Source organism: Sphaeramia orbicularis, chromosome 12, assembly GCF_902148855.1.
Source record: "Sphaeramia orbicularis chromosome 12, fSphaOr1.1, whole genome shotgun sequence".
Classification (NCBI taxonomy): domain Eukaryota; kingdom Metazoa; phylum Chordata; class Actinopteri; order Kurtiformes; family Apogonidae; genus Sphaeramia; species Sphaeramia orbicularis.
The window spans coordinates 48,477,783-48,504,203 of NC_043968.1; the positions used below are offsets into that span (position 1 = coordinate 48,477,783).

The window sequence follows — 26,421 nt, forward strand, 5'->3', positions numbered from 1 at the left end:
TGCACATTTTGATATGGAACACATAGGGATTCAGGTTATATGAAGTGCATAAAAAGGTAATAGGCAGGTATGAAAAAAAAACAACAATATTTATATTTCAGTCTCCTAAGGGTTAATCCTGAAATCCAAGAAGAAGAAGGATATTAGGAGCAAATGAGGGGTTAAGTACTGTGGTTAAGGACACAACAACTAACAACTTTAGCTTGTCTGGGGAATTGAACCAGCAACCCTCTAGTCACAAATCACTCCTCCAACCTTCTAGGCCATTGTCATATAGGTAGTTACCATCTGAATGACCATTTTCTCATCTCATATAAAATACAGGCAAGTTTTCCTCTGTTTTCTTTGGTTTCTAGAGGCTTAAGTTGTGTGATGGCCTTTTTGTTGTCGTTTGTTGTTTTCCACAAACTCTGAATTTTTGCATAATTTTAGGTATAAATTATTACACTATGTTGACAATATCTAAATGAAGTTAAAAAACACATTCACATTTTTATGTACACAGATCTGCAGTATTTCTATTAATAATTACCTCTGCCAAGGAGCTTATGTTTTTGTCGACATTGGTTTGTCTGTCTGTTTGTTTGTGTGCAAGATAACTCAAAAAGTTATGAACGGATTTGGATGAAAATTTAAGGAAATGTTGATATTGGCACAAGGAACAAATGATTAAATTTTGGTGGTGATTGGGGGTGGGGGGTGGGGGTACTGATCTGCCTTGGCGGAGGTCTGCACTGTCTTTTCTTGAAAAGCACTCGTAGAGCGCAGACCTCCGCCAAGGCATAAAGTGGGAAAAGGTTTAGACAGCAGCAGTCAAGACACACAGCATGTTAGAGAAAAGAGCACATTGTCTTCATGAAATAAATGAACAGAATAATCCAAACACACTGGCTGTCCAAATTATTATTCAATATTGGTGGTGCTTGCATGGTTCACAGAACATTACTTAGACCATAGTGTTCTTTGTAAAATAAAAGGAAATTAAAGCCTTCAGAACTGCAAACCGGCACCACTCAGAAACCAACTTCAGCTTGAGATTAATCCTTCTTGTTGTAATATTTGTAGATCTCAGTCAATTTAGTAATCCTACTCTGAGTCGTCTTCTTCCTTCAGTCTTGGTCTTGGGCTAGTGATGTGCGTTTCTGTTTTTTTTTTTTGTTTGTTTGTTTGTTTTTTCAATCCACTTTTGTGGAATTATTTGACCTGCAAGTAAAGTGAAATTTTTTTGACCCGCACCAAACCGACTGTGCATCACTGCGTTGTGCTCCATGTTTCCATGTAGAAAGATGAGAGTATTGACATGCGTTAAATGAAGGCTTGTGCTGTCAGGGGATGGAAGGGAAAGAGAGAATAACACACGACTAGTCGACTCCTTCAAAGTAACGTTGGCTTGTGCCACAGATGTTGACATGTCGACAAACTGGCTTTTCTGTTAATGCCCTTGTATAAACGGTCAGAAAATACACTAGTAAGTAAGTAAAGTTTATTCATCAAGTGCTTTTCACAAATAAAAAAAATCACAAAGTGCTGTACATAAAGTGGGTGCAATAAAACATAAGAATAATTTCATAAAATAAATAAAAAGGATAAATCCATTACACTACACTGATAAATGAGCCATTTAAAAATGTTATTTATTTAGTTATTTATGTATTTATAAGATGATCTGTCCAGCCCCTCTGAGAAGTAGATCATACAACAAATTGAGACTGATTGCAATGTTAAGATAATTAAATAGAGTAAAAAGAGTAAACTTCGTAGATAAAACTTAAATATAATAAGCCCAATAATGAAATATTCAGCAGGTACAAAATCAAACAAATAGTTATTTTCATATTGAATTCTAAGTAGAAGAAGCATGGGCCGCAGTGACATTGTCATTAATAGAACAATACTCAAATGGTGGAAACAATGTCATTCCTATTAGTCTCACCGAACTGTTTTTATACGGCTGAATGGAGACGATTAGGAGCATTATGCAGAATAATCACATCCGTTTCACTTATCAGTATGGTGATTATGTAAAAGTTATGTTAGGTCTACTGCAGATATAACAAGGAGGTCGCCAGATAATATGTACTTCAGTCTAGGCCTTGCATTCTTCTAATGTTATTTTTGGTTTGTTTGTCAGCAGGATTGAGCACAAACTCCTGCAGCAGCTTTTATACCTACTAGAGTATGAAGAGAGGCATAGTTTGGCAGAAGCAGGTACTCATATATACTGTATCTCTGCCAATTCCCCCGTGGTCCTGATTTTCTGATCCACTGCAATGATAGGAAAAGCAGAGAAAATAAATAATAATCCAATCTCTGTCTCTTTTTATGGATCTGCTACAAAATGTAATGGAAAGTTTTTAATGGAGAATTTAAATTTAAAGCTTTTAAAGACAATTTAAGACCTATTTCACACCCACTGTAGCAAAAAAAGCATAAAGACTGGACTTTGGAGATACCCCTGATGAGAATACAGGCCTGTGCTGGAAGGTTTTTCATGGTTGGATGTATGTTTTTCTGAATTCCCATCCGGCTCTGCTGCCTTCAGCTCCTAATTTGAGTGTTTTCTTGCTCCTGGTGCAGTGGGCTTCAAATCCTAAATCGTTATTCTTTAACAACCTTGACGTAAGCACCAAATGTGCTGCTGACACTTATTAGATCACTAAAGGAGTGATATTTTGCTTTTTTTTTTTTTAATCATTAAAGGAGTGATATTTTGCTTTTTTTTTTTTAAATGGAATTCTGTATTTTAAAACATTTCCCTGTGGTCTACATAAAGTGTAAATGCTATGCTTGGGTTTGAATTCTTCATTAATTCAACTCCACAGGTCCATCTTCAACCCTATTTCTGAGTAATGACACCAGAAAGGTCGTTTTGAGTGCTGGCCCTTTAAATGCAAATGACCCCTCCCCCTCCAGGTTGTTGGCTGTGCTGCTCTGTCCCGTTCAACCAACAACTGAATATTTTAGGTAACCATCTCAAAGTTTGGACATATTTTCAGCATGGACTACAACCGCTGCTGCTGACAAACACTTATGGTGTTACCGGAGAAATGCTCGTCATAAGTCTTGACCTAATATGTGCAAATGTCATCACATAACTAGTTATAGATGTAACAAATTAAGAAGGAATTAAAACAGGTTGTATAAATCCACTCGATTTTTGCCAAAATGAATATAAAGATAGCTTTGCAGCACCTGGAGGGTTCAAATTCAAACTTTTTGAACTATTAGGGTCCAAATACACAAATAAATGTACCAAAGACTAATAAAAGTGGGTTTAGCAAAATATGACCCCTTTAATTATCACTTCTTTACATACCTGTTGATGGTATGTATGTTTGTTTTTTAGGACATTAGCCCACATACCAATTGCTACAATAAATTATAACTAGCCTGGGCAGTTTTGGAACGAGTTGGTTTCAGTTCCAGTGTGATAAATGCAAATTTTGTTAAATCCACATTCTTAGGTGAGCCTGAAATTAACGCTGTATAAAAGCGATTTCAACTCTGTAAACAATCAATTAGACAGTTTAAGGTCCAGAGTTCAGATTATTCTATTTTTGACTTAGGGATTTACTAAAATCCTGTTTTACGCCTCCATGAAGTTTGGTGGAGTAGTTTTTGCATACGGTATGTTTTTGTAGATGTAGCATAACTTTGATCTTATGATCTACCAGATATCATATAATGATCTAACATAAAACAATCAAATTTCTTTGGTCAAAGCAAATGTTTTATAGTTCTTTTTAGCTTACCGGCCAACAGGCCGTAAACTACTGTTGTCATGCGGCGTCCAGCAGCGTCGTCATCTGTCATCTGTCGACCGTTACAAAAACTTCAATCATCTTCTTCTCCGAAACTACAATTCCGATTGACTTCAAACTTGGTATACAGCTTCTTTATGATAATGGCAACAAAAGTTAGTGAAATTATTTGGATCCAGATCTGATTCTGGATTTGGTGCGACTTTGAAAAATTTCCTCATTATCAGAGATAGGAAGTGGATCGATGCAATAACTCAGTAAATATAAATGATATCCAGTGTAAATTTCTACAGTCCAGCCCTGTTGGGGAGATGACCAAAACATAATGGCCACATGCTGATCAGGATCTTCTTCTGGATCCGGGAACTGACGGAAAATTTAACATGGGCTCTGATGAGGAAAACATTTCAATCGTCTTTTTCTCTGAAACTCCAGTTCTGATTGACTTCAAACTTGGTATACAGCTTCTGTATGATGATGTCAACACAAGGTATTGAAATTATTTCCATCCGGATCTGATTCTGGATTTGGTGCCACTTTGAAAAATGTTCCCATTATAAGAGATAGGAAGTGGATTGATCCAATAAATCAGTAAGTATCAATGATATCAAGTTGGAATTTGAATTTTTTACAGATCTGATTGGAATATGACCAAAACATGGGCTATTTCTGTAATATAATAAATACACAGAACTGGGTGATAATAAATGGCATCTGGATACATTTCCCAAAGCTTTTAATTTGGCCGGTAAGCTACAGGGCCATTGGTCCTATTTTTCATCCTCTAATGAGTTGGTGTGAAATCTTGCAGGGATGAAGGAAAAGAAAAAAAAAAAAAAACTTGTGTTGGACCTGTACTAACTGATTGTGTAAAACCCTGTGGTCATGAAGTGTCATTAAATGCATCTAAACTGAAGATTAAACTGCAGGAGCTGAAATCAGGTTGAAAGACTCCACAATATGAGCATACACCCTTTGCAGCTCTCTGCCTGAACAGGAATACTATATATAAATCAAGATGACCTGATGTGGTTTCAAGACCACAGTAATTACAGCCATCACTCATGTATTTAACCTCCTCTACCCACATGAAATCACCAGAGATTAGTCTCCATCACTGGGCTTTCTCCAGCCTGAAAACAGAATCCAAAGAAGTGGGGAGACGCCTTGTTTCTTATCAGACCACGGGAATTAAACAGTTATGAAATTTCTTTTCATTTTTGCTCAGTAACACCCAAAATCAAGCACTGCACCTTTAAGCTTGACATTTACTGTCCATGAGGATCCAGTACTTTTAATGGGATTCACAAAAGCCCATGTGTGCAACCGTATCACGGTACTGGACCCCGTTATGGAAGGGTTTAATTTTTAATAACCGAGTGCGAGACTGTTTATTAATATGCTCCATTTTTTTCTTGCTGCTACTAAAAAATAATGTCTGAAGTCATGCAGGAATTGTCATCATTTACCGTGTTTAAAAATAAAAAAAAGACAAAATGTGTTGCTTGATATGAAGTCATGAGGAATCAATGAAGCAAATTAACCGAGAGGCAGGGTGCGCTTGGGAGACTGCCCGTTTAATTAAGTAATTCCCTAAAGCGGGTTGGATAGCTATCAGCTCTAGTTGTTCAGATTATCCAGGATAATTAGGCTTAATTTTGTCCATTTATGTATTGTGAATCTCCATAAGCTTGTCCACACACATACTACTTACCACCGTAGCCATACTATTAACAACAGAGATGTTCAATGAGGCTTTTGTGAAGTATTTAATGATCTTTAGCTTCCCATTTTCAAACTTTCACTGGCTTCATTAATCATTTCCTTCTAACTCCATCAGGTCGCGATGTGTGAAAATGCTGGATTGAGCTTGACAAGGGCATCAGTGCTAACGACCAGGCAGTGGTATAGTGTTAATAAAGGTCTGAATAGAGATCTTTGTTGGTACTATAAGGGCTGGCTGGCTCCCACTCTCTGCCCTGTGGTTCTAATGGCCACACTATTGGCAGGCCAACCACGTCAGTGTGTTAAATCACTAATAAACCTCTGGGATGAATGCACCGAGGAACCTCACCAGGTCAGCGTGATAACATCTCCTGCTTTGTTTAGCCTAGTTTAACAGGTCCATGCTCAACAATCCACTCACAGCAGATGAAAGAGTGAGCAAGATCTGGATGCGTAAAAGGATCCACACATCCATCAAAAACTGAGGACCAGTTTCCTTGAGTTTTATAAATATATGATACATTATTTTTGGATATTAAAAATAACAGCATTGCCTTGGGAATTGGGGAAAAAAAGCATATCATTACAGATGTTCAGTTTTACATAATAACTACTTTTTCTGCTCTTTGTGATCTTCTTTCCTCCTACTTCTTCATCTTTCTCAGGCTGGCGCGAGATGCCCCAGACAGATGCACCAGTCACTTTGATGCAGTGGCCCAGATACGAGGGGAGGCCTTCTTTTTCAAAGGTACGAGAGCAACGGAAAGAAAGGCAGACTCAAAGCTACAGAGATTTGTGGAAAAAATATAATTGGCTAAATGAGCTTCAGTAAAAGGAGGACAAGCAAATTAAATGAGGAAAGAAAAGAGGGAGGATGATGGTGAGAGTGAACGAGCGGTAGCGTCAGACACCAGCTGAGCCGGTTGAGCCCTGCTGAGACAGACTGAAGTCCAAAAATTACATCAGGCTTTCATCCTTACCCTCTGGTGGAATGACCCCAGCCTCCCATTAACAGAAACAAGAAACAGACTCGTATCTTCAACAGCAGATGTGCTTGCGAATGCTGAACTTTAATTGCCATTTTTCTGCACAATGATTCATTTACAACATGTAACTTCGTAGGTTTATTGATCATCGTGCCAATATGTTTGCCTTTTGTGTCTTACTTGTCCACATTTAAATTCAGTTGAATGAATGAGTTGAGTTTTTGTTGTTGAACAGGTTTTCCTTTTGACTTTTTTGCTTTCATAGCATGTTTATAAAGCATCTACCAACTGTTCAGAAATATGTACTGAGCAGAGTTTTTGTTTGGTTTAGTTTATTTTGATTATGCAACAAAACAAAGTAATCTTACTTAGTCCTTAGAAATAAAATAGGTAGTAAGAAGTCATGGAAAAAAACTTAAACATATGCATGACTTCATTTGCACATTTGAAAAGGAGTGGGAGGAAGTATAACTTATTTAATCCCACCCCTTCTCTACACAACAGTCTATCCTTTAGCTTCCTATCAGCAGAATTTATGAAAAATCAAGTCCTTTGGATCTTTTGTGAGTAATTAACCTCACTTATCATCTTCACATACACATATATACACACCCATACTGACATACCAGAAAGGTAAATAAATAAATAATTACATTCATACATAAATCCTTGAAGGCAACATAAATGAATACACAACTAGAAAAACACTTGGAGAGTCGCAGACCTCCGCCGAGGCAGATTAGTTCCCCCCCATCACCTCCAAAATGTAATAATTTGTTCCTTGTGCCAGTATCAACATTTCCTGAGAAGTTCATCAACCCCCCCCCCCCCCCCCCGTCCTCTGATCACCACCAAAATATAGTCATTTGTTCCTTGTGCCAGTATCAACATTTCCTGACAATTTCATGACAATCTGTCCATACGTGTTTTGTGTTTTCTTACTAACAGACAGACAGACAGACAAACCCTGATGAAAACATAACCTCTACTGTTAGACTTGGTGGAGGTAATAAAGTAAACGATAAGACAAAGTAAACAACAACAGCAAACAAAACAAAACATAATCAACAAACACAAAAAACAAGTAAGTAAGTAAGTAAACTACTGGATGGTACTTTTAATGCTCCTATCTCTGGACATGGTTTAACCTGTTAAATCATGGAGATTGTTTGAAATCCACAACATCATTCTCAGTATGGAAGTACTCATTTTTAATGAGGCATGTCCCTGCTCAGAGATATGGATGTAAATTTTCACTTTGGGAAAGTTACAGAGGACAGACAAAGCAGGAAACTTGCTTGGACTTTAAACTTAATCTTTCCTGCACTCTGAGTGACTTTTAACATCTGAAAGTCTAAACCATAGTCATAGCAGTAGCAGAAATGTTTCCTGTTAATGATCCAGACTGTGGCAGCCTGCCATACTCTGTTTTGTTGAGCTGTAATTTTATAATGAACTGAAAATATTGTGGCAAGCAGAGTCTCACTGTACCATGTAGTTAACTATGTAAATTAATTTTGAGACAAATTTGGAGTATGCTGCTAATGTTACAATGCAAACCCATCCTGAAACCGTGAGAGCTGCAGATGCGTCAAAGAAACCAGCCCAATGCTACTGTATTCAATGTTGGATTTTACTGTGGGTTGAGAAGCTCCTCTAAAGACACAGCAGCTAACAAACAACCCTGTAGCCTCTACAGCCTGTATGTTATGAAGCCACAAAGTGTTTTGTGCATGACTGTGTCTATTACAATGACAGTCACAGAAGCTGGTCCATGCTTCCTTTGAATCGATTTCTTGCTGTAGATCACTCAGATCTGTGGTTTAAAAACACACACACATGCAAAGAACAATTAAAAAACGCAACACTGAAGAAACAGAACAGTATCACCACATTAAGAGGTACACTCTGTGTCTGTCATTATGACTGTAGAATCATGAATACCTCAAAAGTGAAAAGGAATTTTTAAAAAATAAAATAATAATAATAATAATAATAATAATAATAATAATAATAATAATAATAATAATAAAAGGAGTTTAAAATAAAGGGTCTGATTTTAATAGGAGATTAAAGGGCTTGAAAATTATCTTCAGGAAGAAAAAAAATCTTGTGAACCAAAGCAGGGCACAGGAATAAACCTGTATGCGTTTTGCTGCCATTACCATGAGTAGTAAAGTGAATAAATAGAGTGCAAAAGGTTGTAGGTCGACCCCAGTCTGACAGTATCTTTATCATTTGCTCCATAATTTTGTTGAATAACTCATGAACCATTTATTGTGCATACAAGTAGGCCTTCTTTAGATCTACATGTTCTTTGGATGGAGCTGCATGTGCGGATATAGGTCACAATCCTTTCTATCTTTAATTTTATTCACATTATATGCAAAACAGACTTTTTAATAGGCCATGTATATTTGTCATGACACAGTCAACCAACAAGTTAAGCTCTTTGTATGGCTTATGAGTTCTGAATTATGAATTGCTTGCAATTGTAGTTGTTTTCCTTTTTCTTCTTTTTTTAAATGGTGTGAGAAATGAACTGAATCAGGACCATGTTTCAAAAGACTAGAATCAACCAGAAAAGGCTGAAAGTTCACACCAAACTAGTGAGGATATATGAATGTACCCTAATCCTATTCATTCAACATAATCAGATTTAGAGATTTAATTTGTCTTTTATGTCCTGTTGAAACCACTGAGCTGCAGGAATGGCATTAGGGTTATTAAGATACAGAATGTAGGGTTCAAACTAAGCTGTACATGTTCCTGCTCCTTTTTAGGGAAGTACTTCTGGCGACTCACTCGAGAGAAGCACCTGGTGTCCCTGCGTCCGGCTCAGATCCACCGCTTCTGGAGAGGCCTCCCAAACAATTTGGACAGTGTGGACGCAGTGTACGAGAGGCCTGGGGATCATAAAATAGTCTTTTTCAAAGGTGCAGAATCCATTAAACATAAAGTGCCTGCACTTGAAAACCCTCGGCCTTCAGTCCACACCAGGGTTTCTCAACCTTTTTTGAACCAAGCCCCAGTCACGGCATCATCAGCCCACTATGGCGCTCCACCTATTCCCAAAGAAATGTGTGTGTGTGTGTGTGGGTTGGGGGTGGGCATACTTCTACAAGTAACACAACGGACCTGTATGTGGAGGACGTGGTGGGTTATATTGCTCTGCAGAAAAAACTAAAGCTGTGAGAAATTGAAAGTGAGTTTCCCTCACCTCATCATTGAGTACCTGCTGCACACGAAAGCAAATTTGTGACCGGCATATGCCCCCCCCCCCCCCCCCCAATCCATAATTGTACTGGAGCTGCAACTGATTAATCGACTCAAAGTGATCCAAAAAAATCATCAACCACAATTCTCCTGAATCAAAGCTTTGTTTCCTTCATTTCTCTGTTGTTAAACATTGGTTCCACTGTTGTGTTTCACACGAATGCTTATTGTGACGCACAAAGAAGCTTCAATTCAGGAAAACTGCGATAGAATATCTCCCCTCAATCAATTCGAGTCAATTAATCGAATCGGGACTTTATGCATTGACTTCAAGCACCTAGTCGTTTAATCGATTGCAGCTCTAAATTGTACAAGTAAAGCGATGGACCTGTATGTGGAAGACGTGTCGATAAAGCTGTGAAAAAGTCAAACTGCAACCCCCCCCCCCCCCCCCCCCCCCCCCCCCCCCAGGTGAGAACCAGTGGTCCACGCAAAAATTTTTGCACATACGGACGGACGATGAACTGATGAAAATACCTTGCATTGAGGGCCGAGGGTAAACAGAACATGCCTGTACTTGAAAACCCTCGGCCTTCAGTCCACACCAGGGTTTCCTTATCATTGATTATCTGCTCCCCCCACCCCCAGCTGACAACTACTGGTGCTTGCAAAAATTTTTGCACATACAGACAGACGGATGGACAGATGATAAACCGATGACCACACCCTGCGGCGAGGGCTGAGGGTAAAAATGATTACATATTGAAATGAGCTGTAAAAGCCAGTGTAGAGCAACTGGTGTGGTTCAAAGACACTGCATCGTGAGCATTCAGAATAGTACTGGCTACCGTCTGGCATTAGCACAGCACAGAATATGCTAAAAAAAAAAAAAAAAAAATTGTGATGACCCGCTGACATTTTAATAGGAAGATGCGTTTTGGGTTCAAATGAACCCTGGACTTTAAAGGAATGCTCACATAATGGAAGCAGCATTATAAATTTAATTATAACAGATGGAAGTACAGCAACAAGGACAACTTTCACATTTGATCTAAAATATTAAACAGCTTTTTTGGCACAGATTATGCATCACTGACTGAATGTTAATAATCTATGTGGATCTTTATTTTTAAAGCTTTTAGGCATCAAGTGTTTTCACATGTATCATCTCAAGAGCATACAGAAAGTCTAAATCTACTGTGTTTAATCACTATAATTATATCCTCTTCAGATTCGTCTGAAGTCATATGTGTGTTTCCACTGTTTTAGGTCTCAAGTACTGGGTATTCAAAGACAATATCGTAGAGGAAGGTTACCCCCGTCCAATCAGTGACTTCGGTCTACCCTCGGAGGGTGTGGATGCGGCTTTCGTTTGGCTACACAACGACAAAACCTACTTCTTCAAGGACAACCACTACTGGCGCTATGATGACCATCTGAGGCGAATGGACCTGGGTTACCCTAAAGACAGCACGCTTTGGAAGGGGCTGCCACCGCAACTCGACGACGCCATGAGGTGGTCTGATGGTGAGTCGTTTTAGAAATTAGCACAAATCCTGCTATGATAAGTCAATGATTATTTGACTGAAAGTGTATTGGATTTTTCATCTGCAATCCCAAATAAAACTTCCACACACTGACAGAGTAGCATATGAGGTAAACAAGACACAACACACAAATAGCTCACTATCTTCTCAGTCTGTTTAACCTTTTAACACCTTTAACAACCACTGTCAACCAAAAGCATCTACTGCTCTAAAATGTTGAAGAACTTTTGATCCACTAATCCTATCTATATATGTAAATAATTCAGGTAAGACTCAGTTTTTCATTGGCATCACATCCATATGGATTTTCAGAGGCTTTATAATGAACAGAAAATAAAACCTATGTAGTTTGATACATGACAGAGATTGCAGACACGTTTTTATGTTCAGTTAAAGATATATTTCACTGAAAAGCTCTTTTTAGCTCCTCCAAAGAGGTTATGTTTTTGCCGGCGTTGGTTTGTTTGTCTGTCCATGTGCAAGATAACTCAAAAAGTTACGTACAGATTTGGATGAAAATTTCAGGAATTGTTGATACTGGCACAAGGAACAAATGATTAAATTTTGGTGGTGATCGGAGGGGAGGGCACCGATCTGCCTTGGCGGAGGTCTGCACTCACAGAGTGCTTTTCTAGTTTTCTTCAGTTTTTTTTCTGTTCTGACCGAATAACCGTTGAATTTACTTTGTGCTTTTATGAACATCTACATTGTCACTAAATCAATAAAAGGAAAATACCCTGTTTTCACCAAAAAACGCAGAATGCAGAGGTTAATATTGTAAGTGGTGCCAGGCACAACAAACCCCACCCCTTGTATGTATTGTAGCTTATTTTGGCTTCAGTCCAGCTGATGTCATCATGTCTATGCATGTGCTGATGTCAGCATATCAATTTCCTCTATATATGTGCCAAGTAAATTGAAACAGAATTAATGCTTTAATAGACGTGAAAGTTCACCCATTATAAGTAAATGACAGGAAAAAAAGATTTTAACTAGAAGCACTCGGACAGTGCAGACCTCCGCCAAGGCAGATCAGTGCCCCCCGTGGCCCCACCCCCACCCCAATCACCACCAAAATTGAATCATTTGTTCCTTGTGCCAGTATCAACCTTTCCTGAAATTTTCTTCCAAATCCATCCATAACTTTTTAAGTTATCTTGCACACGAACAGACAGTTCGTAGTTGCAAAAAAAAGTCTTTCCATTGCAGTTTTCCATGATATACCGTTTGTGCTACGCACAAAAAAATACCTCGTACCAGCACAAAAAGTTTTAATCGAAAAATGAGACTTTTGGCAAAATTGTGGTTTTCCATTAGGCAAATTTTTATGCACAAGTTATATTTGCACAATTTGAGGGTCAATGGAAAAGCGACTACTGATAATTGCCAGAAAAAGGTCAAACTATTGATTCCAATATTTGAGTTGGTCTAACAATTTCAGATATTTGATAAATTAGTTGATAGAAAAAATTATTTGTGGCTTGTCTGATAAGTGAATGCAGCCTAAAACAGGTCTGACAGCAGAGCCCAGGCAGTGTGTACCTGTGTGAAGAAACCTCCTCCTCCTCCTCCTGGGGAATCTTCAGATACTGTACTCGCAGCTCATGCTGGGAGATGTAGTCCCTCTGGTGTGTTCTGGTTCTGCCCACTCATCATCTCTGCTTGTGGCCCTGAGAACTCACAAGAGGCACTGAGGAACCTGTCAATCTGTTCGAGAGAAACTTTACATTGACCTTCTGTTAGTGACGTTTGAGGTGCAGTATCAAGATAAATTGAAAACTTGGTCTAATAATTTTTTTTGAAAACTTGGAGTATTTCTCAATGGTTTTAATTCAGTGGCAGAGGCCAGACGAGGACGCATGCAGTCGATCTTAACTTTCAGAACAAACTTTATGGCTGAACAGAATAAATGTGTGGATGCACAGAGATTTTTTTTTTTGGCTTTTAAATTGGAGCATACAATAGAAAACTCCCTCTTGAGCTGAAAGCACTTTTTAGAACAATTACCTTTTAAATTAACTCATGAGCCTGGCCAAGCGAAAATGAACATCAGAGTCAATTTCTTTTTTCTCTAAAACAATATTTTTGATTATGCAGCATGAAAGACATATCTGTAGTTTCTAAAACTGTGTTGATTTAATTTGTACCTGAATTACAACTGGATATTGAAGAAAATATATGAGAACACAGTGTAAATTAAGAACAGTAAAGGTTGTAAATGAATGTATATAGCATCAATTCAGAATGTAAATAGCAATGTGTAAATAAATGTATTCAATATATGCCTTTGTCTAATCTTATATTTCATAATAATCAAATACTATAATGATTTTGAATGTTATTATAAAAACAGCAGACAAATGTGTATTAAATATAGCAATGAAACATGTGGCCAAAGACTGATAATTTTAGCAGTATCTTAATAAAATCTGTATTATTATTATTATTATTATTATTATTATTATTATTATTATATGGTGCATCACACACCTCACTCTACTACTTTTTTGGATTCTCACTCTGTTCCCAAGGATTAATGTCTTTTAAAACTAAAATAAAAATGATATCAGCTTCATTTTTCAACATAATGTACTTTCATATATTTACAAAAGTGTGGTATGCTAAATATTTGCGCTTTCCTTGAGGAATGGCACTTCTTTGTATGTTTTCTAAACCTTGAATTACTGCTTCATATTTTTCCTCACTCCGTTACTTTGTCAGTGATGATAAATTCATGTTTTTATTAATATTTGGTTATTAATCCTCAATGGCATGTTAAAGTACTTGCTTAAACCTACAATTTGAGGTATTATGGTTGCTGCTAAATTTATTTTTAAAAACCATTATGGAATTATTAGTATTGCTGCACAGTGCTTTCTCACTCCGTTACTCGCTTGGCCAGGCCCATGTGCAGATAAACATGCAAATATAAAACAATACTGTTTCTTTTTCAATATATATAGATCTTCCAATAAGCCAATAAACTGAATCCATGACAATGATCACCAAAATAGGCCTGTGATATATTTTGTCCTCTTCTGTCTTGATTAAAAAAATATTAAAAATGCATTCTGATTGATCACATTCAATGTATGGATGATAAATAACTACTGTCTTTTCCTTCCAGCAACTGATGATTAGATTTCTTATAGAAAAATGTGGTCTTTCCAGCACAGCATTAGACCAATGGGAGCTCTGGTATTACTGGTGCCTGAGGCATAAGTGTGCAATATCCTTCTCATGGGAAAAGAGGAATGAACAATGGAAATTTGAGATAAAGATGGAACAATTATGCAAGTTAGCAAACATGAAACTCTAACTGTATTAACTTCTACTATCAGACAGGAAGAAGCAAAGCAGTTAAATATTAGGAGTTACTGTTGTTCTAAATGAACATTTACATGAGCACAGAGTAAATTAAAGCTGCAGTGATTGATGGTTTTTTAGTGTCAGAGGGCAAAAAAAAAAATCTATAATGGCCTTTCTGTATATTGTAATTCAAGTGGTTTGTAGAGGACATGACTTGTGCATTTCCTCCTTGCCTGTGTTTTCAAGCTGAAGAAAATCTAATATGTAACACAGGTTTCTGGCTTGTCACAAACATTTTCAGATAAGTAGATACACATGATTGACAGCTGCAATTACCGATGACTGATTCCATCAGACTCGACCAGTTCACCACTCTATGTCTCGATGCAGAAGTTTGGAAAAGTGACTTTGTGTTTCCATAACAGTATGAACCGACACCAGGTTATCTATCTTTACATCTAGTCAATTTCATTTGGGCCAAGAGGAGAGAGCTATGGGATGGTGTATATTTTCTATTGACAGTATATAAGTAGTGGACAAACCTGAAACATCAGCCATTGGATTGGAACAGAAACAAGTAGGCGGAGTAACAGAAAAGAGGGAAGTGAAATCAGAACTGACTGAAAACACTGTCCATATCCATTAACAGTGGGCTCGATGAAGTAATTTCAGCTCCTTAAGAAATGTTAACATTTACTGTTGTGTTTAATATATATAATTTTTTTTTTTTTTTTTCAACATACCGTAATGTCAAAGTCATTAAATGTGCAAACATACTTTATACCGCTACCTCAGCTAATTTGCAGGCGAGCCAATGGACCATATACTGTATCTCAATTCGAATCAATGCTAGCATCAGCTAATGCAGCTAAGGTACACCTAGATAAATACATAGATCACTTTATTGTCATTCCAGGACACATGCAAAAGAAAAAGTGCACTAGAATGAAATTTCGGTGCATGACCCTCAACACAATATAAGAAATAAAGTTTGTCAAATCTCAAATATAAAAAGTGCTGTGTGCATACTGTTAGAAATCTGTTTTTAAACAGATTTTAGACTGTTAAAGTCTATAAAATTGTTCTAGCAACAGATTGATTTTCAGTGTGTTTCATTCCCTTGTGGGTGTTTGACTTCCTTTATTGAGTGACCTATTACTATAAATTAGGTAACAGTAAACTTCATGGGAGAAAACTTTGATGGCCTTGTTAATATCACTTCTTAAGCAATTCTTGCACATTTTAACATGGGGATCTATGGGGATTGATTTGCGTGGCTTGATTGGCTTGTGTTCGGAGCCCCCGGTGGACATTCAATTTACTGCAGATTTTGACACTTGCATTGGCCCCTTTCCATCCTGGATGCATGTTAGCCACTTTCTCCCAATGAAACCAACTAAAAAAAAAGCTTAAAAACTCAGTAACGTCTCAGAAAATAATCACAGTCCTCACAGAAAGTAGCATGGGGAGGGATATACATTTTTCTATTCCATTAGGAGGATGAATATTTCAGTAAAAGTGCTGCAGACTGTTGCCTCAAGTAACTTCACTATAAGCATGTGTTGCCTTCCTACTAGAGTGGCACGATTTGATAAATGCATCTAAAACAAATTCAACGGGACTGTTTCAAGCACCGCTGCACACTACTCCTGACATTTCTTATGGGTTTGGCATATGGACCCCGGCAATACAAACAAACTCCCATATTTTAGAAGTACAGCAATGCACAGGGACTGAGTCAATTGGAAAGATCTGTCCCTGAAAGGAGTTGTGACAAGAATGTGGGTACATTGGTTTCTGATTCTTTCATCATCTTTTTCAACATGCAGTAGAGATGTTTTACCTCTACTTTTTTTTCCAGCATTGATTTACAACTCTAATTACTCTGTACGATGCATCAATAAGCTGTTAAGAATGAATTAGACAGATCTGACAATTTCTGTAACAATGCAGACAGATGATGATTAAAACAATTCCCTCATCAATTACATACTGGTCTTTGAGTACACAAACCTCTTTTGTGACATAAGAACGTGACATTTCTTAAAGGCAAACCCCGCGCCAGGTTTCACAAGGACTGTCATTGTTCATCAGCAAGAAATGGGACACAATTAATAGGATTATGACATTCCTGAAACAAAAAAGTCACAACAAACTGTCAGTCTTACATGATATTTGGTTGTATATTTCTGGGGATACCATGCAATTGAGAAGCTTTGTCAGTGTTCTTCCAGCAGTCCCCTGTGCTCAATTTACTTTGTCAGCAAATGTAATTATTCAACAATTCATGCCTTTAATGTTATTACTTCATGTTAAAACAAGATATGTATTCATGCAACTCATGTCCTACACACATACACTGACACTGTATTCCGATGTGAATCCATGCACATCTTTGGATGTAACAGTTGTAGAGTACACAGTAGAGGTACATGAACCTTTAAAAATACTTTATCTGTTATTTTGGTGCAACACTGGTCATCTCTTTTCTTAACACTGTACTTCACATTCACACAGTCAGACTTTGGAGCTTGCCCAGTATAATCACAACGAACTATTGCAGTAGCAGTGGAGCATCAGTGTCACAATATTGTGGTTGCAGTCATATGACCACATCTGCTGAGAACTTAGAGAGGCACTGCACACTAAAACACATTATTGAGCTATAAAAGCTGTAACATACCATTTCTGGTGTTTTTATGTAAGAAGACCAATGTTGAATGTTGTAAAGACCCCTCAGCCACCCCTTGAAAATGAGGACTGTCCTGCACCTATAACCCTGTTGCTCCCTGCTCCCCTACCAGTATCACTATCCCCTCACCTCATCTGTAGTAGCGTCTCTTATCTGCCCCCAGGACCATGTACTGACCCCAAAACACCTGAGAAACCAGAGCAGCGATAAAGTTAACAGTTTTTGGCAAGTCAACATTGCCAAATTTGACGCATCAACTTCAATTTGACCTTGAACATGAAGGTCAACGTTGACACCCAAAGTACTTGTCCAAGCGCTGCCTAAGTTGCACCTAAATACCAAACATGAAGGAGAGTGGATGATTTGAGACACTGATAGACAGACACATAGATGCAGACACTGAGAGGGACATTGCAGGGTATGACAACACCCCCGTAGCTGATAGGAAATAAAAGACAAATGCACTTTGTTTATAAAATTAGTTAACACACAACATCCTTTTTTGAGATCTTCCTTGAACCTTGCCAGGCTAATGCTAATATAAAGTCAAATATTGGGTCTACTTTTGTCTACTTATGCCATGAAATTTGTATTTCTCACAAATCTACATTCACACAGTCAGTAAGAGTCTGTGAAGCCATATCTAATGTCAGATGTTATGTCTGTTATCGGAGCCAATTTTCCTGTAATATAATTACTGCATTGATCTGTTACTTCTATAATCGGTTTGGATCTGCATGGATAGGGTAGAATCCCTACTTTTTGTCAAGGGAATCTGGTGAGTTAAAGGGGTGCTTCAGAGTTCCTTTACCCTAGCAGAAAGCATGGTAAAGTGGAGGAAACAAGGACAAAAAATTAAATAAAAAAAATCACACAGACTAACCCCAGACACTCAGTGTTTTGTCCTTGAAGTCCTCTGCACACTTTTCAGCACTTTTCAAAAATCATGCTGTGGGTGGAATTGGCTCAGAGCAGCGATAAAGTTAACACTTTAATGTGTTTCCAATAGTTTCTGGACACAAACAGTTAGTCTAGTATAAAAAATAATTGTTTAAAAAAATAGGCTGTCTGTTTTAGACACTGCAGAAGTCAAGGCATCGTGAAATCAAGGCCGCTCAAAGGCACAAAATAAAGATCTCTAAACCCCCTGTGGCATATGAATACTGGAAGCCCATTCCCTGTCAGGTGTTTAATGGTCTGTGTTGTGTCTTCTGAGCCTGTGGGCACATAGGTCTAGCTCCAAGCTCTTTGATGTGCATACATGTGAATGTGAGAAGAGCCAAATTGCACAGTCCACTCTCTGCTTCACCCCTGGACATTATCACCACAGCCTGGAAGGGTAAACTTGGAAACGTGCACACACAAAAACACATAGAGAGACCATGGGAGCCTGGGAACTGGAGCCACATCAAAGGCCAGTCTCTGTTTGTAGCTGCTTTCACCAGCTCAGGATGAGTAGAGAGAGGAAAGGAGGGCGGGGAGAGAAAAAGAGTGATGTGATGTGATAGCAAAAGAGAGGGGAGATACGGTGGCACCTCATTATGAAAATATAACAAAGACGGGGAGGGTCATACAAAGAGAAAAGAGGTGGAATCGAGGCAAGAGGAGATATGGGAATGCTTGAGAGAAAAGAAAAAGATAGTGACGACAGTGCAAGGAAAGAGACTGATGACTCAGAGAAGAGTTTGCGATAGAGAAATCATAAGAAAAGACCGGGACACATGAAATGCTTAGAGAACTATTGTGGAGAAAAGGAGGCCGTCATGCACCGTTATGACGATAATAATCACCCCTGTCCCAAGCAACATTATGGTACCCAGACAGACTTTAGCATTTAGCCATGGTGAGAAAATGGTAAGAGCTGCAGAACGTTAGCTACACATTAATAATACATTTACACCTTGAAGACAAAGTTCACATAAACAATTTAGGACACATAGCTGTAGCTGAGTCTAACACAGAAATTACATGTACATATGTAACCTTAAAGCATTTAAAAAGTGATTCCACCTTTTTTGTCCATGTCGGTATTTTTGAGACAGAAGATTTAACCTAAAGACACTGAGCCTAAAGTCAAAGTGGCTCTCTGAGGGAGCATGTTATGATACTTTATCCTAAGTAGAGGTAGGAATTTCAGTAACTTGTCAGTAACGATATCATGACAACAGTGATTTTGCAATTTTTGATGCATAACAAGACAATAGTTTGATATATTTTGATGTCAGTGTAACCAAAGGAGAGAAATACCCCTAAAAAGCCCAAAAGACAGAAAATGCATTCATTTAATTTATTGTGTTGCAGTTTTACAGTCTCACAACAGATATAACTATGTACAAAAACGTGTGTGTGTATGTGTATGTGTGTGTGTGTGTGTGTGTGTGTAGTTCCTTTTCAACAAGTACTACTCACTGATTGCTACTTCAGTGACCATGTACACTATAATAGTTGTTAATCATGAACTATACATAAGAAGTAGACAGAGCTAATTTGTCTTAAACCAGTAATTTGCTCATCACCATTTTAGCTTTTTATAGTCAGAAGAGATTGTATTTATACAAACCACAGCTGGAGTACAGGGGATGATGGGGGATGGAGCTAAAACTAAACAGCATACTGACATGATAAAAAAAAAAAAAAAAAGGTATTGACCTGATTTTGGCTCCTTGTGGTTTAATAAAATACTAGTATGTTAAATAATATATGGTAAGAGGAAGTAAAACAGTATACAGGGTGTCCCATAAGTCTCCATACATAGGAAAAATAAACGTTTCTTGACATAAACCATTTTTATTTATATAATATGCTCTATATGAATGCCATTTTGTCGGGAACACATTTCAATGCGTGTCCTCCACCGCTGAAGAACTATAAAGAAGAAATATAAAGAAATATATGTTAGAACCATATATGTATGGAATGTATTATGTATGGAGACTTATGGGACACCCTGTATTTATTGATTCTTTGCTCCACTCCTAATTATAGGTAATTTAGGTCATGTCTGATAGTGATCGGCAACATAACTGTTCACAATAATCAAACATTTCAATCCATTTTTGAGGGCTCACCAAGTGCACTGGGTTTTTTAAGTCATAAGCCCTTGGTCCACCAATAGAAACTAACAGACAATTTGGTTTGTGTGCATCCTCTTATTCCGCTGAGCCATCTAAGGACAGCCAATCCACTCAGCATCCACAAAATTCAAAGTGGTACCTGTTACAGACGTTACTTTTGTTCCAGTCCACTGGCAACAGAGTCAAGCTGTTTCAGAAAAAAGAAGGAAAGGAAGACAGATGGGACAATAGACCAAATAGCAAAGGGAACCGGTTTTACACATAGTTCAACAGTCATTTGTTGTAACTTTGTTTTGGTTTACTTTTATGTACAGAAACCAAATAATAAAGCTGACTACTACATCCTTTGGCATTATATGCAGTTACTTAAATTATGGATTAAGGAGCATCTTATTCCTTTTTCAATACATGTCAAACATTACAATGAAATTGGGGTTATTTTCCCTCAGAACAAAGTGATGTCTTACAACTACTTTTTTATTCAACCAGCAACCTAGCACAAATATATATCTTATGTTGACAGCTATGACAAAGCAAATTCATCAAACGCTCATATTTTAGGGGATGCAAAATGTCAGTTTTTCCTTGACAATGACTTATTGATATCATTAAAACACAAGTACAACAGCTCACATTCCTGGTTTCCTTGTCAACCACTGTCCATTGTTTTGCACCACTTTTATAAATGAAAAGCAATAAATCCCTGACTTCTTTCTCACCTTCTGACAGCGAGCAAGTATAAATGTTGGTTCATCAGTTTCTTACAAGTTCCAAAATATGTCAAATGCCTCAATGTAATCTCCTCATAGAGTATAGTGGTTTTTAGGTTAGTATAGTGGAGTCAAGGTAAAGCATGTAGCAGTGATGGTTTAGCTCTGGGTTAGGGCAGTTCTTAGTGATCCTCCATCCTCACAAATACAGTAGTAGAAATGCAAAGAGGTCTCATTGTAATTCATATGAGCTCCTGCCAGCCTGGAATACTTTCTTACGATGATGTAAAGGAAATGGTCTGTTCAAAGTGTTTTGAACCGTGTAACACAGAAGAAATCTGCCTACCCTGCACTGCTCCCATTCTACCTTTAATGTATATTTTGGGCATTTTATGCAGTTAAGGTGCAGAGCTAGAAATAGAGCTATAATGTAAACTATCAGCCAAACATTATAAGACACAGTTTTATTTTGACAGACTGTCAAAATCAGGGGTGTCAAACTCATTTTAGTTCAGGGGCCATATTCAGCTAAATTTGATCTGCAGTGGGCCGGACCAGAAAAATAATAACATAATAACCTAGAAATAATGACAACTCCAAATTTTTGTCTTTGTTTTAGTGTAAAAAAAACCCAAAACAAAACATTAAATTATGAAAATAATTACTTTTATAAACTATCCAAAAAAAAAAAAAAGCCCTGAAAAAACTGAAATTTAAATTTTAAAAAAACGTAAGAAAATTTAGTGCAATTTTAACCATATTCTGCCTCAATTTATGATTTCTACATGTGCATTATGGATCAGATCTACAAGGACACTAAACACTGAGGAACAGGCAGAAAACTTGCTGAATTTTCTTTAGACATTTCAGGTTGTTCATATTTGTTCAGGTTATTCACATTTTAGTGTTACAGGATAGTTTGTAAATGTAAATATTTACATAATTTAATGTTTTTTGCACTAAAACAGAAAAAAAATTTAAGTTGTTAATTCTAGATTTTTTTTTGGCTTAATTGAAGATTTTTATTTTTTTTTACTTCATTGAAGATTTTTTTTGGCTTAATTGAAGATTTTTTTTTTTTTACTTAATTGAAGATTTTTTTTGGCTTAATTCAAGATTTTTTGCTAAATTTGAGATTTTTTTTTGCTTAATTTAATTTTTCTTTTTACTTAATTGAAGTTTTTTTTTTTGCTTAATTGAAATTTTTTTTTACATAATTGAAGATTTTTATTTTGGCTTAATTCAAGATTTTTTTCCTTAATTCAAGCTAAAATTTTTTTGCTTAATTCAATTCAAGACTGGAATTTTTGCACATGGCAAAAACATCCCAGGGGCCGAACTGGACCCTTTGGCAGCATTTGGCCCCTAGGCCACATGCTTTACACCCCTGGTCTAAATAATATGAGTTTTAGTTGAAAGAATAAATCTTGATAATTCCATAATACAGATGTGTGCAAACAGTGAGCGTTAAACTTTATCCAATGAGTGACACAGTCTGCCAATACATAGTAGGGCTGCACGATTTTGGCCAAAAATAAAATCCCGATTTTTTTTCCCCTGAAAACTCAATTTTCGATTTCAATTCAGGCTGGTGGTGGCGTTTTAGCCAGCATGTCGTTTTTGTGTGCAGCCCGCAGTGCAATGCACTGCTCCCACTCTGGTGTGTGATGATATTTGAGGTGCTGAAAAAAGTTGGTTGTGCTGCTGTTTTTGACAGATACCACCTATAAGCAGGAGTTTGCAATGAGGAATGGATTGGTCTTCATCGGAAACTTCAAAGCTGTACCAATTCCACACAACTGACTTGCTCTAGCTATTTTTAGTCACAAACTCCTCACTCTCCTTAGCAAACACCATTTGTGTACTGGTATGTGGAGACCAAAGACTGTGGAGACCACTCTCACAGTTAGGAGGAGGAGCCTACAGTAGCCTGGAGGCGTGGCCCGGAGACACGAGACAGATGAACTTGGATTTGACGATTATCCTTTTTAAAACATTGTCCTGATTAAATAATCCGATAATTCAATTTAAAATCATTTAATCATGCAGCCCTAATACATAGTGTTTATTCATTGATTTTATAATGACTGTATTTACCACCTGACCTTGATGATACATCTGAATAAAATGTGTAAAAGGAAATCATCCACAAACCTGTAGTAAGTTATTACTTGAGTGTGTGGCAACATGTACATTTTCAATATTGCATGGAAAACTGTAGAAAAAAAAAACAAAAACAGATTTATATTTCCTTTAGGTCTGACTTTTATGTGACAGAGTTAGCACTTTGCAGTTGCTGTTGTCCACCAAGGCCATTACGATTGACAGGGCATTCTTCACTTGGACTGAGCTTCTTCACTTATCTCTCGCCTCCTATTAATCACAGTCACTTGTTGAAGAAAAAAAAAAACAAAACAAATGAGCCACAGTACTATCACCTCTATTTCTCTTCCCCTGTTTATTTCAGCCACTTGTTAATGAAGGAAATTAAACACACTTGTATGTTTTATAAATGAACAGTGCTGACTGCCTTGAAGATTTCTACTCACAGTTTCCTGAGAATTTTTGGAAACTGAACATAAAATTAGAATTAAATTAAAATTTGTATTTAAGGATGAGAGCATTAATAACACCCTCAATATGCAAATGATTTAAAAACCGGGTAAATTCATATAATCATCCCTAATAAACACCGTTTTGGAGGCAGGTTTAGTTGGTATTTGCATCAGGAGTCCACAACATGTTGATTTTCCTTTCATTCTGCTCATGCCCATTTGGTATTTGGTGACTCTAATTTACTTTAGTACACTGAAGTGAAAGGACAGCTGCAGCAGGGGGTGTGTCAGTAACGATCAAGTGACACAGCGCAATTATGGTGCCAAGGCTGCCCAAATAGAGCAGCGTTGTGTCGGCCAGATTACCCACAGAGACCTGGCAATATTAGAGACAACGGCATGTGTGTAGTTCTGCCTAGATTTACTTCTCCACTCTTCGGGTAAGACATACACTGAACAAAATATAAGTGCAACACTTTTGTTTTTGCTCCCATTTTTCATGAGCTGAACTCAAAGACGTAAGACTTTTTCCATGTACACAAAAGGCCTGTTTCTCCTAAACATTGTGCACAAATCTGTCTAAATCTGTGTTAGTGAGCACTTCTCCTTTGTTGAGATAATCCATCCACCTCACAGGTATGGCATATCAAAATGCTGATTAGACAGCATGATTATTCCACAGGTGTGCCTTAGGCTGGCCACAACAAAAGGTCACTCTAAAATGTGCAGTTTTATCACACAGCACAATGCCACAGATATTACAAGTGTTGAGAGAATGTGCAATAGTTATGCTAACAGCAGGAATGTCCACCAGAACTGTTGGTTGTGAAGTAAATGTTCATTTCTCTACCATAAATCGTCTCCAAAGGTGTTTCAGAGAATCTGGCAATACATCCAACCGGTCTCTGGAATACATTCTTACAATTATGTACAGGAAATGGTCCACTGACTGTCAAAATAATATGAGTTTTAGTTGAAAGAAGAAAACTTGATAATACCATAATACAGATGTGTGCAAACAATGAGCTTTCTGCTTTATCCAATGAGTGAAACAGTCTGCGGATGTATAGTAGAGCTGCACGATTTTGGCCAAAAATAAAATCCTGACTTTTTCCTCTAAAAAATTTTCGATTTCGATTCAGGCTGGTGGTGGCATTTTAGCCAGCAGGACGTTTTCATAATGAGCAATACTCCTTTGCTGAGATAATCCATCCACCTCACAGGTGTGGCATATCGAAATGCTGATTAGAAAGCATGATTATTGCATAGGTGTGCCTTAGGCTGGCCACAATAAAAGGCCACTCTAAAATGTGCAGTTTTATCACACAGCACAATGCCACAGATATCGCAAATGTTGAGGGAGCGTGCAATGGTCATGCTGACTGCAGGAATGTCCACCAGAGCTTTTGGCCATGAGGTGAATGTTCATTTCTCTACCATAAGTCGTCTCCAAAGATGTTTCAGACCATGTGTAACCACACCAGCCCAGGACCTCCACATCCAGCATTTTCACCTCCACAATCGTCTGAGACCAGCCACCCAGACAGCTGCTGCAACAATTGGTTTGCATAACCAAAGAATTTCTACACAAACTGTCAGAAACCATCTCAGAGAAGCTCATCTGCATGCCCATGGTCCTCATCGGGGACTCGACCTCACTGCAATTTGTCATCATAACTGACTTCAGTGGGCAAATGCTCACATTCGATGGTGTCTTACACTTTGGAAAGGTGTTCTCCTCATGGATGAATCCTGGTTTTCACCGTTCAGGGCAGACGGCAGACAGCGTATATGGCATCATGTAGGTGACTGTTAACAATCAAGTGGCCCATGGTGGTGGTGGGGTTATGGTATGGGCAGGTGTATGTTATGGACAACAAACACAGGTGCATTGTTGTGCTATTCATCCACGCCCATCACCTCATGTTGCAGCATAATAATACGCAGCCCCATGTTGAAGCATCTGGACACAACTCCTGGAAGTTGAAACATCCCAGTTTTTGGATGGCTAGCATACTCACCGGACATGTCACCCATTGAGCATGTTTGGGATTGTCTGGATCGGCCAATATGACAGCGTTTTCCAGTTTCTGCTAATATCCAGCAACTTCACACAGCCATTGAAGAGGAGTGGACCAATACTCCACAGGCCACAATCAACAACCTGATCAACTCTATGCCAAGGAGATGTGTTGGCCAGCCTACCTAAGGCACACCTGTGCAATAATCACGCTGTCTAATCAGAAAAAACTTAAGTGTTGTGTTTGTATTTTTGTTCATGTGGAGAAGCAGATAAAGGTGTTATACAAGACAGTATGATTCTCACATATTATTTCATACCTTTACCATCTAAAAGGTGATCCTTTAAAGGGGTTGCTATATGTGTTACTGATATTCCAAATTATCAACAGCAGGGGGAAGTGACGTACCAGAACACATGTAGGACCAAAACCACCAATGAATAAACACGATGTATCCATAGACTGTATCACTCACTGAAAAAAGCCCTATAAATTTATATCAATGGGTCAAACTGAAACTCATAGCCATAGACAGGAAGCCTAAATAACACTTTCTTTTAATCTTCACATTCTATGTCAGCAGATAGTTGACATTATAGCTCTGTTTGCGTAGCTCTGTTCTTAGAAAACAAACACAATAAAATGTAAATCGACACAATTATCTGTATGGTTTGTGTTAATAGCTGCACTAAATATCTGTTTAGAATCCTTCAAGCAAGGTCAGAACTGTCATAGTTTATTCTGAACCATGGATCAACAAACTTGACAAAGATAATAACATCACATAACTTTGCACCTTCATAAGCCTCGTAAGTCTTTCATCAT

The 26,421-nt window shown here is 37.7% G+C and overlaps 1 protein-coding gene across 1 annotated transcript in view; it reads left to right on the forward strand.

Annotated features, from left to right (window-relative positions):
• The window catches only part of LOC115430713 (matrix metalloproteinase-17-like), a 140,704-nt gene that overhangs the window by 108,741 nt on the left and 5,542 nt on the right, over positions 1-26,421 (forward strand). Inside the window, exons 7-9 of the mRNA XM_030150896.1 lie at positions 6,152-6,234; positions 9,256-9,408; positions 10,958-11,215. Of these exons, the coding sequence (XP_030006756.1) occupies positions 6,152-6,234; positions 9,256-9,408; positions 10,958-11,215 (494 nt within the window). The remainder of the gene's footprint in view (positions 1-6,151; positions 6,235-9,255; positions 9,409-10,957; positions 11,216-26,421) is intronic.